Source organism: Rhynchophorus ferrugineus, unplaced genomic scaffold (genome assembly GCF_030347505.1).
Source record: "Rhynchophorus ferrugineus isolate W39M unplaced genomic scaffold, kcgeb_rfMv2 rfM8, whole genome shotgun sequence".
NCBI lineage: Eukaryota > Metazoa > Arthropoda > Insecta > Coleoptera > Curculionidae > Rhynchophorus > Rhynchophorus ferrugineus.
The window spans coordinates 25,247,258-25,268,931 of NW_027472587.1; the positions used below are offsets into that span (position 1 = coordinate 25,247,258).

Below are 21,674 nucleotides of genomic sequence, written 5' to 3' on the forward strand. Positions count from 1 at the left end.
AAGGGAATTAAATATTTAGGAAGGGTATTAAATTTGGTTATCATGAGAAACACAGAAATATGAAAATATTGAACCGTTAGAAGAACATAAAAAATAGTCAAATTATTTACTTCAAGAGAATCGTAGAAGCAATAACTCTAGCAACAATATTGAACAGAAACAAGAACGAATAGACCGAATATATATATCAAACTGTACCAAAAATGTAAACAATAATCAAAACACACCTACACTACTTACAGATACAAAAGGTATTTTTGTAATTAATTTTAAAATAAAAATATTCTATGCTCATTAATTTAGTACACTACAGTATATATATTCAGATTCTAATTTATATTCATTATCTAAATTGATTGTTAATTTTTATGATAAGCATAAAAAAATTTAAATGCAAAAGAATGCAAACACGCATTCATTGAGAGTTTATTTTGTAATACTATAAAAGAATAAAAATAGAAACATCAAAATATAATAGCCACCTTAGATATGAAACACATAATTATTTTTTTTGAAACCAAATTGGCTCATTATATTATGATGCAATATATAATAATTAATATATATATATATATATATATATATATATATATATATATATATATATATAATAATAATTAATAATAAATATCGAAAATATATGGAATACTGCGTAAGCCACATAATAATATTAAAATGTTTGTTATCATTTATATTTGAATCGTAGACCTATATTCATATTTAAAAAAAATATCATAACACCTAAAACAAATTAATATTTAATGAAGTAATAATAATGTCAAGCATGAACAACATCAAAACAAAATCGTAGTGTATAAAACAGTAAAAATATATAATGAGAATTAATTAGATTTCTGTTGAAATAATGTTGTTGTAGATTTGCAGTATTATTGTTTAATAATTATAAGAACAATGAATACTTGGTATTTGTTAACTGTATTTTACTACCTTTAAGAGAAAAATGAAAAATTAATTAAAAAAAAAATTAAATTAAAATCAACAAATTGTATAACATTTCTTACATGAAGTTGTATCTATTTGCTACAAAAACTTTAGAGAAACCCGAACATACATTACATGATCAACAGTTTAACTAATACAGCTATTATTTATAATAATTGCATACAAGAATGTTAAAGACAATCGAAATAAAAGCAAAAAATGCACACATACAAAAATGATATTTAATATCCAATAAATATTAGAGATTATAAGACATAATACTTAAGCTTGAAAAAATTAAGTAACTTGAAACAATAATAAACAGAAAATAATATTGGGACATGAATACTAATTAATGCTTTAATAGTGTAATATTTACATTAATTAAAAAACAAACATCAAAAAAATTAAAACATTATTTTCTTAAAACATAATTATTTTTAAAGAAGTAATGTTTTAAAAAAAATACAACAAAGAGCAAATGTTAGTTTTCTGCTAATCTAAACCTAAAGCCAAATAATATCTACATATTCAATAAATTATAATGAAAACAATAATAATAATGAAATTGTTCTTAAGATATCTAAATATGTGTTTAAAAATAAGTTTAGATGAAATCTAACAAAGACAACACGCAGCACAGACAGCACGTTGAACTTTTTAAATATAAAAATAAATATAACTTCGCATTTCGGTGTATATTTATTCATAAAATGAACATTCAAGCTATAGTTAGCTTTAGCAAAAATGGCATCAATAAAATGTTAATATTGGTGGATAGACATATAGACACATACTAACTAAAATCAAATCGACATTATCACAATTGAAATTGAAGTATTGAGTATTCTAATTAAAACTAAAGATAAAAATAAGTAAATTTACTTAGTCTGGGAATAGAAATTGAAATTAATGCAATCCAGGAGGAGGAAATGAATGGTAAAACTGAAACCCCTATGCATTTATACCTCATCATAGACACACGTTTATGAACAAAAAAAGATATCGAAATTTTATTTATCGTATACAGAACAATATATAGACAAGTTCTAACGTTTGGCTTCGAAATGTATGTAATAAACAAAATTCAAGCAGTCGAAATTAAATATCTTAGAAGTGTACTAAAGATCGTTATGATGAGAAGCACAGAAAAAAGAAAGGGCGTGAGTATAGAATTATTGGAAGTGTGTATAAAATACTCAACAAATTTGGTAAGGCTATAGTATATGGAAGAGAAAAGTGCCTTTAAGAGAATCTTGGTGGCAGGGACTGAAGTAAGAATATCGAATATATACAAAAAGAATGCAATTAATTTGTACACCAAACCTGATGCAACAAATATTACACTACTTATAGATACAAAAGGTATATAGTCTATTCAAAACAATAGTGATACGGGAGACCTGTCAAATCGTCACAATGCTGCCGCAGCAACTCTGAGTTTTAGTACATTTTGGCACCCACATATAACAAAATTTTAATATAAAAAAAATAATGAAAAAAATGTTATGAATTATAATTTATTTTAACATTATAATACATTTAATACATATATTATCGAAGAACTTAAAACTACAATTAATTTTACATCCACAATAATTTATAGGTTAGAGCTATTATAATATATTTACATTGAATTTTTTTTCCACACTATGGATAGCGTTATAGGTGCGTTTTTTATGTAGTAGTACCCCTCGAAGGCCTAATCCACCTAATTAACAATTGTATATCTAAGTAATGTATTTTACTTTCATTAGAGAGCATATTTATGTTTTTCGCTTAGTTCTTCTTTCTTTCGATGCAATGTATCCTTGTAAAATCATTATGATATTACTATATTTCTCTTTAGTTCATCCTGTTACTATATATCTTTCTTGATAACGCTTAATTTAATAACTGTATACTCTTTAATGCATTTGCCATATCTGCAAAGCAGTTAGTATTATTTATCTGCTCATACATGTTAACTAAATGTTCATATATATTCTGAACAATAACATACATGCTCATAAAGTTTTCACACTGTATAATTTCCTACAATTAAAGTATATTAATTGTATACTGATATTTAGTTGTTTCCCCTTTCATCTTGGTAATTGTCAACATTGAATCATAAACCAATATTCATTAAGTTTTATTCAATCATTTTCACTTTCAGAAACACTAATCAACTTAATAACTAAGCTCTTTATTTCCAATCTATCAAAATTTTGCTCAAGATTCTACCATCTGTCAATCCACACAGTTCTGGACTGAATAACCTTCTCGACTTGAATGTATATTGCAATACCCCATATCAACTCAATTGGATTAAATATGTAGTGATAGTGAGGAAGTGATATTACCCTGACTATAACGTTCAGTAATCTAATCTACCATGTATATTTTCTCAGGCCTATTTCTAAAAAGTAAATTACATAAAATGCAATTAAATATTTCATATATATTTACCGGGTAATAATTTGAAGTAGTTCATTTTTAACATGATTTCCTCTAAATTTATTTTATGTACTTTAAGCCATTCCTTTGTTGCAGCCTTTGTTGATGTACTTGTTGGGATTTTCCCCACCAGCGTACTATATATTTATATGGTAGATATGGTGCATTATACATAACAATAACTGATGGTTCTTCCACGTTCATTAAAAGCTAATTTTCGAACTACTGAAGATACAAGTTATTACTCATTTCTCCATGGTAGTTACCCTTAGACTTAGAGGAAAATACCTGCACCAAGAATAAAAGCACACCTGTTTCCAGCATGAAGAACTATATGTCCGCAATGAATGTTATGAATTAATAAATGTTATGACTAACAAAACCTAATCTATAGTTATTGCAACCTTTACCTTTTTCGATTAACTTTTGTTGTCTTTACACTATATTTATTATCATCTTGCCATAAGCGACCTAATGAATATGAATTATTTACACTTCCTTGATTTTATTATATGTTTTTAAAAATTGTATTCTTTTAAAAGCAATCTCTGGAAATTCAATTAAACCCCTTCGTGGGTTATCTTTACACCACCTTAATCTTATATTACCCAACAGTTTATGAAGGGATGTGCTACATCCCTCAAATAGCTGTATATGTTTTGGCTTTTTAAGGATTCTTTCCAGACTAACAATTTTCTCTGAAATAACTGTATTAAATTATGTTTCGATTGAAAAAACTACTTACTGTTTTTTACATTTCGTATATTGGATCTTTGATACAGCTAACATCAGCTAATCTTGATTCGTCACCTGTTTCGCATAAACACGGTTTCTTTTTGGTGAATTTAAGGTTATATTGTTTTTTATTTTTTGAGATATTTTAGAGCACGTGCTGGGACTAATATTCAGTGCAGCTGCAACGCGCAAAAAAAAATTATTTTCAATAAAAACCCCGGGGATTTGCAATGTTTTAAAAGAAAGCCTTAAAACAACATTTGCCGGTTTATGACCCTTAATTATAATATTTTGAAGAATTTAGCAGACGTTTGACAAACGGACAACTTTGCAGGCCGTTTCAGTTACAAGTTCGAACTTCTCTAACAGCATTCTATTTATTTTTAAATAGAATCAAATTGGAAGGCTAATATTTTCTGATTATAAAACGAATTGACAACTTTAAGCAGACACATATTGAAATGCGGGCCCCTACTGTTTTGAATAGACTATATTTGTAATTGCTTTTATAAAAAAAATATACTACGCTCATTATTTTAGCTAACAACTAATCATATCCTATTTTACAGTTGAAAATATTGAGTACCCTAAGGTGATATAATAATATTCCAATTTAATATCAAAGTCTCAATTGATTGTTAATCTATTGCTTATTTATTTATTCAAACTTACTTAATTTACATTTTAGTAATGTTAAATACAAAAAAATTAAAGGCAGAAAGAGCACAAACACATATATGCAATTTATTCTTCATTTTGTGAAACTGTAAAAGAAGAAAAATAAATATATCAAAATATAATAATAACCTTTGATATCAAGCAAATAATTATGTTTTGGTAAAACCATATAGCTCCAATAAATTATGTTGTAATAATAAAAACCGAAAATATATGGAATACTGCTGAAGCTAGACAATAATATTTTAATATTTGTTATTATTTATATTTAAGTCATATTCCTATATTAATAAGCAATAATGATATTTAGCATCTGCAGCATTAAAACAAAAACTTGCTGCATAATTTAGTAAAAACATGTACTGAAAATCACTTAAATTCATCATGAGATATTTGGTTTTGTGTAGTAATATTGTTTAATCAAGTATATGAACTATTACTACTTAGTAATGATTCATAGTATTTTTCTACTTAAACTTTCAAAGAAAATGTAAAATATCATTAATTTAATACCAAATTAAATGTAGCAAATATGATAGTATTTTTTACAAAAATATTATAGTATTTCTTACATCAATTTGTTTCTATTTTTTACAAATATTATTAACTAATACAACAGAGCAAGTATTATTTATATTAATTGTTTATAAAAATGGTAAAGACAAACAAAATAAAAGAAAAAAGAGCGAACATAAGCGAGTGATAATGAATTTCGAATAAATATTCTACGAAACGAAAACATGTAATAATTAGTAATAGAGATTATTAGTCTTAAAGTTAAGACTTGAACTATTAATGAAATTCAATTTAATATTATAACAGACCCAAAATAATATTGTAATATTAAGCTATTAAACTTAAAGACAACTACAATAATACTATCAAATATCTATCTTGTAATATTGTTTATCAGACAATCATTCACAAACATGTGATAAGACCTAATTAAACACTTCTTATGTTTTATTAAAGTGGAGTATATGGCATAAGCAATGATTATGATAACAAGACAATAATAAAACTGTTGATACGTAAAGTAGAAAACAGTTTTAAAATGTTTTACTTAAAACACATACTACTAACTTAAAATGTATTCACCAATAACTTTCAAATAGACACAGAAGTATATTTATTCATTTTCATAAAACATAATTAATGTTAAAAAAGTATTGTATAAAACAAGAAACAAGTATTCATTTTCTGCATATTTAAACTTAAAACCCTATAATATCTATATATTCAATAAATTAGAATGGTAACGATAATGATGAAATAGTATTTCTTGCAACAAATATTATAGTACTTCTTACATCAATTTGTTTCTCTTTTATACTCTATCTATTTTTACAAATATTGTTAAGAAACAAGAACATACATTACATGATTAACAATTTAACTAACACAACAACTTTTATTTATATTAATTGTTTATAAAAATGTTAAAGACAAACAAAATAAAAGCAAAAAGGGCGCACATACGCGAGTGATAATGAATTTCGAAAAAATATTCTACTAAACAAAAACATGTAATAATTAGTAATAGAAATTATTAGTCTTAAAGTTAAGACTTGAACTATTAATGAAATTCAAATTAATATTATAACAGACACAAAATAATATTATAGTATTAAACTATTAAACTTAAAGACAACTGCAATAATACTATCAAATATCTATCTTGCAATATTGTTTATCAGACAATTATTCACAAACATGTGATAAGAACTAATTAAACACTTCTTATGTTTTTATTAAAGTGGAGTATATGGCATAAGCAATGATTATGATAACAAGACAATAATAAAACTGTTGATACGTAAAGTAGAAAACAATTTTAAAATGTTTTACTTAAAACACATACTACTAACTTAAAATGTATTCACCAATAACTTTCAAATAGACACAGAAGTATATTTATTCATTTTCATAAAACATAATTAATGTTAAAAAGTACTGTATAAAACAAAACATAAAACAAGAAACAAGTATTCGTTTTCTGCAAATCTAAACTTAATACCCAATAATATCTGCATATTCAATAAACTATAATGGCAATAATAATGAAATTGTGTTTAAAATATCTAAATAAGTGTTTATAAATAAGTTGAGATTAAAAGTAACAAAGACAACACGCAGAACAGACAGCGTATTGAACTTTTTAATTATAAATATACATAACTTCGCATTTCGGTATAAAATTATTCATAAAATGACATTCTTAACTGTAGCTTTAGACGAAAAGCCACCACTAAAATGTTAATGTTGTCAATTAGTGCTTTCATTCAAAACTTACTCTCGGTTTTCTCTTCAGCTTTAACATGGGACGAATCAACCGGCTTTGGTTCGCCCTAGAACAACAGACAACTAGCGTTAGACGTAACAAAAAAAATCGGAACACAGCCCACCTGGATATATTTTTTGAAAACATTAGAAACGAAATTCATTCTCACGGCGAACAAAAACGGCAACTTCACTTGACCCAGAAATCGAACGCCGACTAAAAATATGTTAACGCGGACCTTAGCAATGAGCGAGGTTTAAATATAACGATAATTTTGATATAAAGCGCGGGTTTTTCACATTCTCGACCCGTTCAGGTCCGAGTTGGAAATGAGAAAAAAAACGGAACTAAACTCGTAGAAACTCTCGGCGTCTTTGTCGGTCCCTCTGGGTCAGAATGGAAAGGCGGAGATCTATTTTTATATGCATGTTCGGAAAAAATATTGAAAACGCAGCATAATATTGTGGAAATCTATCTTAGGAGGTTGCCAAAAACGCTACACCGATCATTGTCGAGACGAAAATATAACTTGACTAGAAATATGTTTCTCATTGTCATACTTGAGTCCTGACATGACATCAACGAAGATGATTTCACTGATTTTGAACGCGACTGTATTTTTATGCTAATATTTATATTAGATGCTTGAATATGTTTTGACGATAGCGATATCTATTGATAAAATTGCAAAGTGTCAATGTAAACAACTATTAAACCATCTAACCTAACTGTTGAAGTTAATAATTTTGACATATCATTATTTTTATATATAATTCCTCTCCTTGGGTATGCCTAGGGGTGTGCAACTGCAATGGTAAGTAGTGGGGCAAAGTTTCGCTTAGTCCAATCATTGGCGGCGCTGACAACGCGAATTTGATTGGTTAGTTTAAAATAGTTATGTAGAAACCTGTAAGGAAAATACTTTGCTTTGATTGGTCTGCCATTTCCCCTGATTATTTTGTGACGTCACATTTATTAGCCAATAATATTTAAATAAAAATGCATAAGTGTAAATAATATAAATATATATAAACAAAAAGCAAAAAAAACAATTATGAACTCTATTCTAGGCAATATTAAAATATCTATAACTCTTCTATAACGCCTTCCCATATATGTTTAGTGCCATCAATTTTATGGGATCTATTAGAGTTCTAACTTATCTTGATATAATGAAGGTAAACTTTAAATCCTTCCCTATTGATATTGCATTAATTTCATTAAACCAAAAATACAATCACACCTCATAATAACTTAAAATTTGGTCTTGAAAATCATTATGGATTGGACAGTTGAAATACTAAAAATTTATGTGTTTTTTAAAAATATTTAGATTTTAGAGTATTTAATCTGTGGAACTACTTAACATAGAATATAGACAAATAATGCATGTTGTCTCTTTTTCAGAAGTTTTGTTAAATAGCCTGAAATAAGACTAAAATACAATATTAGACTCGTTTTCCTCAGAGCAAAATTCTCTGGAACTGAAAATATAGACTCAACTGGTGATTTAACAACCTCAAGTGGTACTCGATCTCCCGTTAAAAAAGAATATAAGTTATCTAACATGTTCATCTTCTTCACAATTTTCTCCGGGAGAATGATGTGAAAAAATTGAAGTGATGAGCCCTTTTAAAAATTTCTCGAACATACTCTGCCATCTTTTTGGCACAGTGGTAAAGGCGACAAGACGGTTCTCCTGCTATTGTGATAGTCGTGGGTTCGAATCCTATTGGGACATGGTCGTAAAGTTTATGTTTGTGATTGTTTAATATATATGGTTGTTCTAGACAAGATTGTAAAATTCAGCAAGGAAAATGATACCAGTCACGCCAGTAACCAGGCTGTGTAAGATCCGGATGTCTTCTGGGATGATTTCTAAGGCTGATCACGAGTCAGTCGGTATGTTTAATGCCCAACACTGCGCCGGCGCGCGCGCCTCGGGTTTTAGAAATCTTTGAATATTCTCAGTATTGCTTGGGACGTCATTAGTAAGACTGTATCTTATCTATAACCAAACTTCTGACATCGGCATAGTGTTAGTCTTTAAGGCGTAAAATACAATCTGTATTAGTTATTAAAATAAAGGGTATGTTCATAAGTTTTACTTATATATCTATATATATATATATATATATATATATATATTAACATGTTTAAGTTTATAACAACTTCCTTGTAGATACATTGCTTTATATTTCTCACACTAATTACTAATTAATTACAATACAATAAAAATTGCAATAGAACATTTTTCTAAATAAAAGCAAGGTTAATACATTTAATGGAAAAGGGCTTATCCTACCTAATAAACCACCACCATATTTAATGAAATCAAGGACTCAAGTAACCAAAAACTCAATGACGTTAATATTTTGTGTTTTTTTTTAGTATATGTAGCTTTCAAGTATTTTCTTTTATTTCTTCTTAAGCCTACTTTTTCTTCTTTGATATTTTGATATCAACAAATCATACAGCTCTTCCTTATCAACAAATCATAAGCAATGCCTATATACTGGACGATTAATTGAAATTACTTAAATATATAATTCCCTACTACCTTGTCAAAACTCAATCATAGAATATTATTTCTTATAACATTATTAACAAAAAAAAACTTATATAGACAGATTAAAGTTAATTTTTTACCCATAATTCTTCTTGCCTTATCATACCCTACCTAAAATTCATTCCTATGATAAAAATCACATCGATAGTTCTATGGAAAATACTACCTTGATGATAACACTTTATACAGTGGTACATAAGCTTTTTGACTTCTTGTTTCCTGAAAAACCTTTTGTCGTCCTGTGGCTTCCAACTTTCAAAGCCTTACGAATTATTATATTATAGATTAGATTGCTGCCGAAATTCAATATGTATGAATACTAAAATCATTAAATTGAGGACACAGACAAGGCAGATGATACTTGTGGTCATCAGCTTTAGTTATACAGCAAGCTCATGGTGAAAAATGTATTTATCTTGCTACTAAGTATATCATGTTACAATCTTGACATATTAATTTACTTTCACTGCAAAATTTGGTTCATTTCATAATTTGTCCTTCTACCTTTGAATCTCCATATTTGTAATCCTGATAAAACGCTGAAATGTTAAACTAAAAGGCATTCCTTTTAAGTGAAAGGGAACATCACAATATAACATAACATCAATAGTTAAACAAATAAATACTCAACATTAAATCAGAACAATATCATTTATCGTCATTTCTTTTAAGGAACGCTCAGTTTGCACTACCCCGCAGTTTTACCAAATATAAAGGCAAGGACTATATATTGTACTAATTAGTAAAAAACATATCTAATATATTATTATTTTTGTTTCAAGACAATATATAAAAATATATAAATATAAAAGTTTATATCAGAAAGTCTTGTTAAATAAATGATTTTTCTAAAACAAATTACATCTATGAAGTAAATAACCTAACCCTAAATTTGGCAACACCGACTTTTGGTATTTAGGGTTGCCGGGAGTATATTGCGCCGCCCAATATACGAATAGAGCCGAAAGTAGTCGAACCTCTGTGCCACGATGATTTTTACTGTATACTCACATAAGCTGTAGTCCAGTCACCAAAACAATCCAATAAGCTGGCGTAAACGGTTAAATATAAGTTGCTTTCCTACGCAAGAAGGGATGAAAATTCCATTTTTCACTCTAAATTAAATTAAAAAAACATATAAAATAATATTAGCGCAAAAATGTCTCCTGGTTTTCACCTTATACTAGGAAAATATTAAAGTAATTTCGAATAAAAGTACTAATTAAAATCATTAAGATACTAAATACTTTACTCAAACTACAATCTGTACCACAACTGCGGAATGTGGTTGCAGTAATTATGATTCCTAAACTATTAAATCCACCTCATGAAACGGCATCACTATCAACAATATCACTAATACCGACAATGTTCAAATTATTTGAAAGACCTTCATTGAATTGAAACAATAAAAACATTCATTGATGAAAGCATCCTATTACTAATCAAAAATTTGTTTTCAGGAAAAAAATATTCCACGACATATCACGTTCACAAAATCAACAATGACATAAATAAAATTTGTTCTACAAAATGTTTAGATGATGATCAAGCTTTGGATAAATTTGGCATGACCGTTTAAAGCTTAAGATTGAAATGCTGACCGGTATTCATAAATTTTAGAGTCATATATAATTTACCAATACTTACAATAGTATACACTTACATTATAATGCAATACTTATTACTTTAACTACGACTTCGAAAAAGGAGGAGGTTCTATGTTCGGCTGTATGTATTTTTATGGTAATTATTAGATTTACTGTCGAATATATTAAGCAGATAAATAGGTTCAGGAGGTAAATATTGAATGACATATTTTATTTAAAAAATAATGAATAAAACGAAATATTAAAAATATAATTAATATTTGTCGAGCTATTCTATTTTTATAAAAACATCAAATTACACATCATTATTACTTTTTATAAATAAAAATACACAAATATGATAAATAATTGATTTAATGTTGAAACTATATATAAGGAGAGAAATAAATATTGATTTTTTTTAAATAACACATTTTATTTAAAAAATTATTGAATAAAATGAAATAATAAAAATAAGTTCTATATGCCTTTCTATTTTTATAAAAACACCATATTTGAACAATTAACAAGAACTCCAAGAACCATATAAATAAGCATTACCATAAAAAAGACCAAAATCGTTTGGATCAAACACAGCCAATATAGTTAAAACCAAATGAAAAAGCCACCACTATATATGAAAGCAGTAAAATTTTCTTAAAAATTTCCAAATATTGTCGCTACTACTCTTGATCCACAAACCCCATTAATGAATTGACTACCTCGAGTTTTCGATTAACGTATTGTACATTTACTGGCCTAAAACGAATGTATAATAATACTTCTTTAAAAACAAAAGACATCTCAGTAAATACATCATTATATTTACGAAATAATAATTTATTTACCAATACTCTTATATAATAATGCATTGTATTTTCCTTGTCATTAGATAATTAGGGTGTCGTTGATAGTTTTATATTTTGTTGATTTGGTCCAGGTCTACTTTTATTATATGTACTGCTAATTGTAATATTCTTCCAATTAACCAATACATTTTCCTATATTTTAACTCCAGTTCTTTTCTTTTTTACATGTTCCTTTCAGCGAAGTTTTGCATTAAGGTTCTATATTCATTATTGTTATAGGTTTTTATTGCCGTCAGATTATACATGTACTACACTTGTACAGATTTACATTCGCTTATGCTAATTTTCCTAGTCTGGGTGCACTTATTTATAATGTCACTTGTCTGTTGCAATTTTCGTCTCGCTCTTCGCTATCATTTTTCGACAGCAACAATCGGAGTGCAATCAGCAAATGTAGCCATCATGATGTTATATTTATGTTATATCACATGAATAGATTAGCTAAATAATTGTCTCCCAATACACTTCCTTGTAACGCCTACTTTACCTTCTTTCATTGTAGGCTTCCTCTTATCAGACTCTAAACATTCTGGCTGTAATATAAGATTTCAATAGTTCAATAACAGGTAAATTGAAAGGTCCCCGGCCTACCATAGTAAAACACATTTAATTGGCAATTTTTTTTATTCAACATAATACCCTCCAAGGGTGATACACTGATTATAGCGACCCTTTTCGATATCATTTTTGTAGTACGATTGGTCGTTTGCTTCAAAATAGGCCTCAGTTTCGGAGATCACCTCTTCATTTGACGAAAATTTCTTCCCAGCGAACTTCTTTTGAGATCTGAGAACAGGAAATAGTCGCTTGGGGTCAGATCTGGAGAACACGGTAGACGGGGAACCAATTCAAAGCCCAATTCATGGATTTTTGCCATCGTTTTCACTGACTTGTGATACGGTTCATTGTCTTGGTGAAGCAACACTTTCTTTTTCTTCAAATGCGGTTTTTTTTCGGCGATTTTGTTCTTCAAACGGTCCAATAACGCTATGTAATAGTCACTGTTGATGGTCCTTCCTTTTTCAAGGTAGTCAATGAAAATAATTTCATACGCATCCCAAAATAGAGACGCCATAATTGTTGCCAGACGACTGTTACCTTTTCCCACGCTTTGAAGCGGGTTTATCATATCCGTCCACTCGGATGACTGTCGATTGGACTTCGGAAGCGAAATGATGGGGCCATGTTTCATCCATTGTCACATATCGATACAAAAACTCGGGTTAATTATGCTTGATCATCTTCAAACACCTCTCGAATCATCAACTTGTCGTTGTTTTTGGCCAAAAATGAGGTGGCACCCACTTTGCACAGAGCTTCTCATACCCAAATATTCGTGAATGATATGATGTACACATTCAGTGGATGTCTTTAGAGTGTCCACTACGTTCACCGTGTTCGGTGCTCATTTCACCACGTCTAAACTTAGCATACCAATCCTTGATGGTTAATTTTTCCTGGGGCAGTGTCTGGAAACTCGGCATCAAGCCAAGTTTTTGCTTCTGCTGTATTTTTCTCTTCAAAAAGAAATATTTTATCGATTGCTTTTTATCCATTTTTTTCACAATAACAAAATTTCCTTCACTCAAAATGCTATAATTCACAAACTAATGATCCTATAGCCGTCAAGTTTATATACACATCTTTTGAGGGTTAGGGCTAACTAAAAAACATATGAGTTTTATTCTAATAGCGCCATCTATGTGTCAGACCGGGGGATTTTCAATTAAACCGTTATATTGTGTCGGTAACATTTTTTGTAGCTTATAAATAAGACCGTCATGCCATACCTTGTAGAACAATACGAATATAGGCTTGTACCACATCTAAGGATATATCTGCACATACCTTTTTACCTTCATAGGCTCTTTCAATTGCATCTGATATTCTATGCATCTAACCAATCATCGAATGTTGTCGTTGTATTGTTAATTAGGATTTTTTCTCTCTATAATAGATGTTATGCTTTTCAACAGCAGTTTTTCAAATATAATCATATACATATTCATAGGCTTTTATATCGTGTGGTGATTTTTTAGGTTTTGGGATTATAATAATTTCAGCTATGTTCCACACGTCTGGGACATTGTTTAGTATCAATTTCTGCATTAATCAAGTTGATGAGTCCTATAATTGCCTTTCTTGGTAGTTTTTGCAGCAATTGTCGTGTTATTAATTCATAACCTGGTGATTTCTTTGGACTAATGTTAACCTAAATAATTTTGGTTACTTTCTTTGGCGTAACCAGTTGAATCGTGGAATTTTCACATTTTTAGATCGGCAAATTATATTTAATATTAATTTTGTTTGCTTTTAAGCTAATTTTTTAGATGGTCTGCAAATGTTTCACCTTTTTCTTGATTGCTTATGACTGAAATACGTATGTCAATTTTGTTGTTATAATTCGTAAAGTGTTTGATACAAGCTACGATATTTCCGTTTTCGATGCACAAATGTCCAAATCCACGGCTATACAAATACAACTGACTTCTCTTTCTAATTGCCTTTTGTTCTAATATTCTAAGTTAATTTCAAAACCCAATGTTATTGATCGATAGGACTTTTATCTTTCGCTTTTAAATAACTTTTTTAAAACTTGTTAATTTCTGAAAGAATTATAAAAGAGTTAAATTTTAAAACTGAAATAATAAATTTAATTCCTTTATTTCTGGTTTTAATGCTTCTCGAAATAAAACAAGATCGAATGTTTTAAAAAAAGTGGCGCGAAGCATCGAGGGGGTCGGTTTTTCTCTTTTTTTTTGTCACCCACTTTGGCCCGGATTACTGCGTCATCCTCCAGAACTCCGTTGTTTTTTTAAAGGGCTGTCAGATCTGTGCTTTTGTAATTTAATTAATTCAGTTTTTGTTTACTATATTAAGCGTGTTTCCTTATTGCTGTTTATGAATTTCTATAAAGATTGAAGAAAACATTGTCAGATTATTGATTTAAATTTAATTTAAAAAATTAGTGGATATTTTTGTTGAATCTTTTTCCCTTATATGCTTTTAATGATTATTCCTATATGAAAACATATTTTATAACTTTGTTTTTTTACTTGCTACTGAAACAAAATTAAAAAATTGAAGAAGAAACTCAAAATATATTGACTTAGTCGTTAGAAAGATAGGATCTGATGTAGTTGTATCTGAGAAAATTTAACAATAAACTGCAGGCGTTTTTGCTTTCGGACGGATGCGTGTAGATGAATTCTAGTTACGTCATTATCTTGAATTTTTGTAACTGACCCTTCTGTGTAATAGAGGATTTAAACAATGATTTTTTCTTTACAGGAAAGCACTGCATTGTTATTTAAGTTATTAAATGATAAATTATATAGAATTTCATGACTTCAAATATTACTTCAAACGTAACTATTAACCATATTAACAACTTACTGCTACATTAACTAAAAGAGATTTGTACACAAGTCATAACAATAAATCGACTTTTTCCTAAAATAAAATTTGGCGTGCTCATTCTTCAATTTTCTTCATATTTTCGAACGGACATTTTAGTAATTATACGTACGTATTATACAAATGAAAAATAAATTACATTTTAAATATTTTAATAAATATCTGTCAAAATGAATAATGCCTAAAATAAGAATAACTTAAAGTACATCAATGACATTCGGGGACACACTCAATACTGGAATAACGATATCTCATTTTTTGGGTTATGTGCATCTATGCTACCTAGATCGTGGATGTGCCATAAATAATATTATATTAAAACTTACTGCTACATTAACTAAAAGAGATTTGTACACAAGTTATAGCAATAAATCGACTTTTTCCTAAAGTTTGGCGTGTCATTTTTCAATTTTCTTCATATTTTCGAACAGACATTTTAGTAATCATATGTACGTATTATACAAATGAAAGGATTACATTTTAAATATTTTAATATATATATATATATATATATATATATATTGATTATATATATATATTGACATATATATATGTCAAAATGAACAATGCCTAAAATAAGAGTAACTTAAAGTACATCAATGATATTCGGGGACACACTCAACGTTCATTAATTTGTTTCATACTTAGTCCATACTGGAACAACGATATCTCATTTTAGGTTATGTGCATCCATGCTACCTAGATCGTGGATGTGGTAAAAATAATTAATGTTGAACATAACTTAATCACAAAAAATGTTGAAAGTAAACGAAACTTTTCTCTTTATTACGCACAAAGACAACGTCTAAAGTACGTAAAAAATAAAATTATGAAATAAAAATACTGTCATCAAACATAATTTATTTTAACATTATAGCACATATAATGCATATATTATCACAGGATTTAATCTACAGTTAATTATTCAGAAAACTATACAATGGTTTGTAGGTTAGTGTTGTTTTATTAGATATAACAGGTGGGGTAAAAGTCCGTCTACCATTTTGATTACGCACCGTCTTGGTTATATGACGTTTAGTTCAGTTTCGCTTTAACCATTTTGTTGTATAGACATCCAAATTTTAATCCTGAAACCAAACTGGCAGTCCGTTTCTTAAAATTGGTTCCAGTTTTCCACATAATAAATAAATTCTTTATTTTACCATTTTTGACAGTTAACGGACATTTATTGAATTAAAAGGTATAAATCAGAAATGAACAGAGGTTGAACTGAGGATTGTATACTGCTTAAGATTTGTTTCATGCATTGGAGTTCAACAGTAAATGTTCATCATGCCTTCCTCCAAAATCCTTGGTATGGCCTTTTGATTTGTGCTCCATCTTGGTATAGCCTCTCTTCCTTCGCTTGTATAGCCCAAGTTTTAAGGTAAAAATTAAGATGATAGAAAAAATGTTTTGAGGCAGGCGGTGGGGCAAAAGACCAGCTACCATTTTAATTGCGCGCCATCTGGAATATGCGAAGCTGAGCTTATCGCCTTAATCATTATGTGTAATCATGGATAAATAAACGGCACAAGAACGAGCAGAAATAGTGACAATATTTATTGAAAATCCAGCGCCACTCAGCGGAAATTGCATCAAAAATAACCTAATCGTTCAGTGTCTCACAAATTGTGGTTTAACGTTTACATGCGAAAAATGAACAGGCCTCGATCTGGAAAACAACGGACGTCTCGTAATGTTGAAAATGTGGCTCCGGTGCGCAATTGTCTTGCAGAGTCTCCAGAAAAATCAATTCGGAGACGTGGTTCCCTAGGCGCTTTTTTGTCTAGTGATTACCCTTGGAGGCATAATACACCTTATTAATATTTGTATATTCCAGTAGTGTATTTTACTTTCATTAGAGAACATATTTACCTCTTACAACCTGTGTAAATGTTTCTTCATAAAATCTTATTTAATCATTGCAGTCTCCCAAATCCCGCAAATTTTTCATTTGCCATATCCGCAAAATAGTTAGTATTCATTACTTCCTCATATAATTTAACCAAATGCTCATTTATATTATTATAATAAAATACACATATATCTTCCTGACTCTACATTATGATATTCAACGGTTTTCCTATATCAGTTAAATAATATTATGGAAACAATATTATTATCAACCTGGCTTGATCATTGTCAGGATTGAGCCATAATGCCACGTTCCGAAAGATTCATCCAGTCAATGTCACCTTCCGTGTTGCTAATTAAGTTAACTCAGATTAAAGATATAATTGTAAACAACGCTTCTTTTCAGATATCTAAATTCGTATTGCTTATATATATTTCCCTACCTGTATGTCCATGGTAGTAAGTTTTTACCACGCTCTATATCAATTTAATTGGACTGAATACGCAGTGATAGGGACAAAAATTTAATACTCTTTGGCCATATGGATCAGCCATTTGACCTACAGGGTATCTGTTTTAGGCCTTTTTCTATCTGAGAAATTTAACATATGATAAAGCAACTGATTACTCACTCTGGAAAGCCACAAAATATATAAAGCGCTCCTATCTACACAATCCACCTATAAGAGACCTATGTAGGAATTGGGCACGTGACAATCACCAAAAAGCAGAAGCATTCGCTGAATATCCAGAAAAAACTTTCAAACCAAACGAATCTAATATTGAACATAATTTGACGGACATAGAAGCTGAAAATTCGATGATTGAATTAATCACGTCGAAAGAGCTAACCAAAGTTATTAAAACTAACATTAACCCCAGGAAGTTACCATAAAACTCACCAATTTGATCAATACAGCATTTAGATTAAAATATGTCCCAGGCATTTGGAAGATGACGGAAATTATAATGATCCCAAAACCTGGGAAGTCGCCAAATGAAATAAAATCCCATAGACCTATATCACTGCTGCCAGTAATATTTAAGGTGTTTGAAAAACTCCTATTAAAAAATATAAAACCGATCATAGAGAGAAATAAATGGAGAATATTACGATGGCTACATTTGCTAATGATACTGCGATTATAGCTGTCGGAGACAATAGTGAAGAAGCTCCACAAAAATTACAACAGGCAAGTGACAATATAAATAATTGCACACAAGCTTGGAAGATAAGAATTAAATAAGAATTAAGTTATCATAAAGACAAATTGTAGGTTAGACGGAAACGACTAGTAACAATGTAATAATTAAATAATAAAAAAGACCTATTTCTAAGAAAATAAATTACATAATACACACTTAAACATTTCATTTATATTTATCCAAGAACAATCTGGAATCATTAATTCCTTAATATGGTATATTCGAAACTTAATTTATATTTTGCAAACCATTAATTAACTACAGTCTTTGTCGATCTATTTGTAATCTTTTCTACCTGTGTGGAACACACAAAAAACATACCACAGATGTTATATGAAAAATAACTGATAACTCCTCATAGTTTTTTGTCAGCTGATTTTCAAACCAGAGTAGAAACATGTTATCGTTCACTTCTCCATGGTAAATGACTTTGGATTAAAAAAAACTCTATTCCAGGAGTAAAAGCATTTATGTTTCCAGCAGAAAGAATAATGTATCAACAATATCAATAATTGTCATATCGTTGTCAATAATATTATCAAATATCTCTCTAACTGTTATCTTTTTCTATCAACTTTTATTGTATTTACAATATTCCAATTGTCCATTTTAAGTCATTCATATCTCGTCTAGATACGCAATTTGAAATAATAAATCTTCCTTAATTGTATTATATGCTTTTAAAAATTGTATATTTTTAAAATATAATACCTGGCAGTTCTATCAGACCTCTTCGTGGGTTACTGTTACACCATTTAAATCCTATATTTCCAGACCATTCCAGTATATGTAGGGATGGATAACTTACATCGCTCAAACATCGCTGCATATAATTAAGTTTTCTATAGATAGTTACCAGACTAACAGTTGCCTCTGAAATAATTGTATTTAATTATGTTTATTTCGAAAAACACCACACCACGAAAAACTGTTTTTAAACATTTCATAAATTTCATCTCGAATACCTCCAGCGTCAATGTGATCTTGATTCGTCACCCGCTTCGTAAGTGGACGCTTTTGTTTCGGTAAATCCAGCTTTCAACATATTGTTGTCACAATATTCGTACTAATATTCAGTGCAGCAGCAACATCCTAAAAATATTTCCAATATTAGAAGATTAAAATTAGGATTTTAATTATTTTATTAATTATTTGTTTTAATTATTATTAGGAGATTAAAAAAACTGATTAGCGACGCAGTCTGATTCTTACGGACTATTTATTGGCTTCGGCATCTTCAATCAGAATTTATGTTTGTGATTATGTGGAGAGGCAAGAGTGCAATATCCGACAAGGAAAATGATTCAAAATACGCCAGTAACCAGATTAAATAAGAATCTGTTGATGATAAAAGGATGTCTTCTAAAAATTAACCAATCGGTAGGCTTAATGCTGAGGACCGTAGTTAAAAACACACGTTAAACAATTGTTCTAGTCCAGATAAAACCTAATGGTAAAAAGGAGAGATTGTAAAATATAAAAAACAAAGACATTCAAAAAGGTTAATCAAATAACACAGCAGGTTCGAAAACCAATGAAACAAATCCAGAAGGCAATTACAGCGCTTTTACTTCATTTTCTATTTGTTTTTCCCTTGTCTAGGAGGTTAAATATGTCTTCTGTTTTCTTTAAATATAATTTATATTATACTGAAATTTAATTATCTACCTTATTCTCATTATTATCATACATAATACTCCATATTTTCTAACTATATAATGTAAGCTGTAACTACTAAATTATTAGACTACAGCCTAGTGAAGATATACTATATGGTAGACCGGCAAACGTAGCTTTGGGTCTTTGCTTGTTTTGATAAATTTTAAATCACTGCTCGATATTTGCAAAAACTCTGATTGAAGATGCCGTAGCCAATAAATAGTGTATAAGGATCAGACTGCGTAGCTAATCAGTTTTTTTAATCTCCTCTTGTCAGTAAAACATGTTTAGAGGTAAGTATACTGGAAATATTTTTTAGGATGTTGCAGCTGCACTGAATATTAGTACGAATATTGTGACAAAAATATGTTGAAATCTGGATTTACCGAAACGAAAGCGTCCACATACGCGGGTGACAAGATCAGATTGATTTTAGAGGTATTCGAGATGAAATTTATGAAATGTATAAAAACAGTATTTCGTGGTGAGTTGAGTCCATTCGCACTTAAATAATTCAGTTTGGTTATGCATAACCTTTGATTGTTTACAAGCTCGTAAGTTCTTGAGAGTAAGCAGCACAAAAAAGTTGATGTCAAATATGGTATATTTCAATAACAAAGTAACATAATCGATATACTCAAATACATATATTCATATAATATTCATGTATTTCCTTTCCTTTTATTCTTCTTAAACTACCAATGTGCTTTAGATATTATCAGATATCATATTTTATTTTAGATATCACGTATGGCTGGAGTTTACTCTTGTAATTTTATTTTTCATCTAGTACCATCTATGCACTTTGCCCACTTCATATACGTACAATATTGTCTGCAATATTATCAGTATCATATTGCAAATATAACATACCCTACAAAACAGTGTTGGATAGCTATTTACATTACATATTATCATGTCATTATGTAAGCTTTTAAAATTACCTTATACAGGTGATTTTGCTGATATTGTCACATTCAGAATATATTCAAATTTGTTTTGGAAAGAATATTGTTGTGTTAATATATGTTTTACTAACAGAAATTTACTGGGATTAATATATGTTCACAAACTGAATGTGTCGTCTCAGATGCGCTCTAATCTATTAACTTTTTTGATCAGCAATAAAACAACTAGTGTTTTAATTTTTTTTTCTTGTTCACTTCCTTGTTGTTTAATACTGATCCTTTTTAGAGGACCACAATTTACCATACAAAAGGTGGCAAATTCAAATTTTGCACTGATTCTTCGTTACACTGCTAACATCAAGAACCTCAACAGGAACTGATAGCAAGCCAATCTTGTATCACCTATGCCGTAAATAATATTTACTAGTATTTATTATATAAACTAATTTTTAGCTGATATATGAAGTATATATCAAAAATAAAACTATAAATCAGTAGATCAGCATTTATCAAAAATAAAACACT

The 21,674-nt window shown here is 29.1% G+C and overlaps 2 protein-coding genes across 2 annotated transcripts in view; one reads left to right on the plus strand and one right to left on the minus strand.

Moving 5' to 3' along the window:
* Positions 1-7,606, minus strand: part of LOC143200603 (uncharacterized) — a 49,798-nt gene extending 42,192 nt beyond the window's left edge. Inside the window, exons 1-2 of the mRNA XM_076411103.1 lie at positions 7,200-7,606; positions 7,088-7,142 (exon numbers count right to left, since the gene is read on the minus strand). Of these exons, the coding sequence (XP_076267218.1) occupies positions 7,088-7,142; positions 7,200-7,238 (94 nt within the window). The 5' untranslated portion in view covers positions 7,239-7,606. The remainder of the gene's footprint in view (positions 1-7,087; positions 7,143-7,199) is intronic.
* Positions 1-21,674, plus strand: part of LOC143200605 (orexin/Hypocretin receptor type 1) — a 1,081,956-nt gene that overhangs the window by 847,877 nt on the left and 212,405 nt on the right. The gene's annotated exons all lie outside the window — the stretch shown is intronic.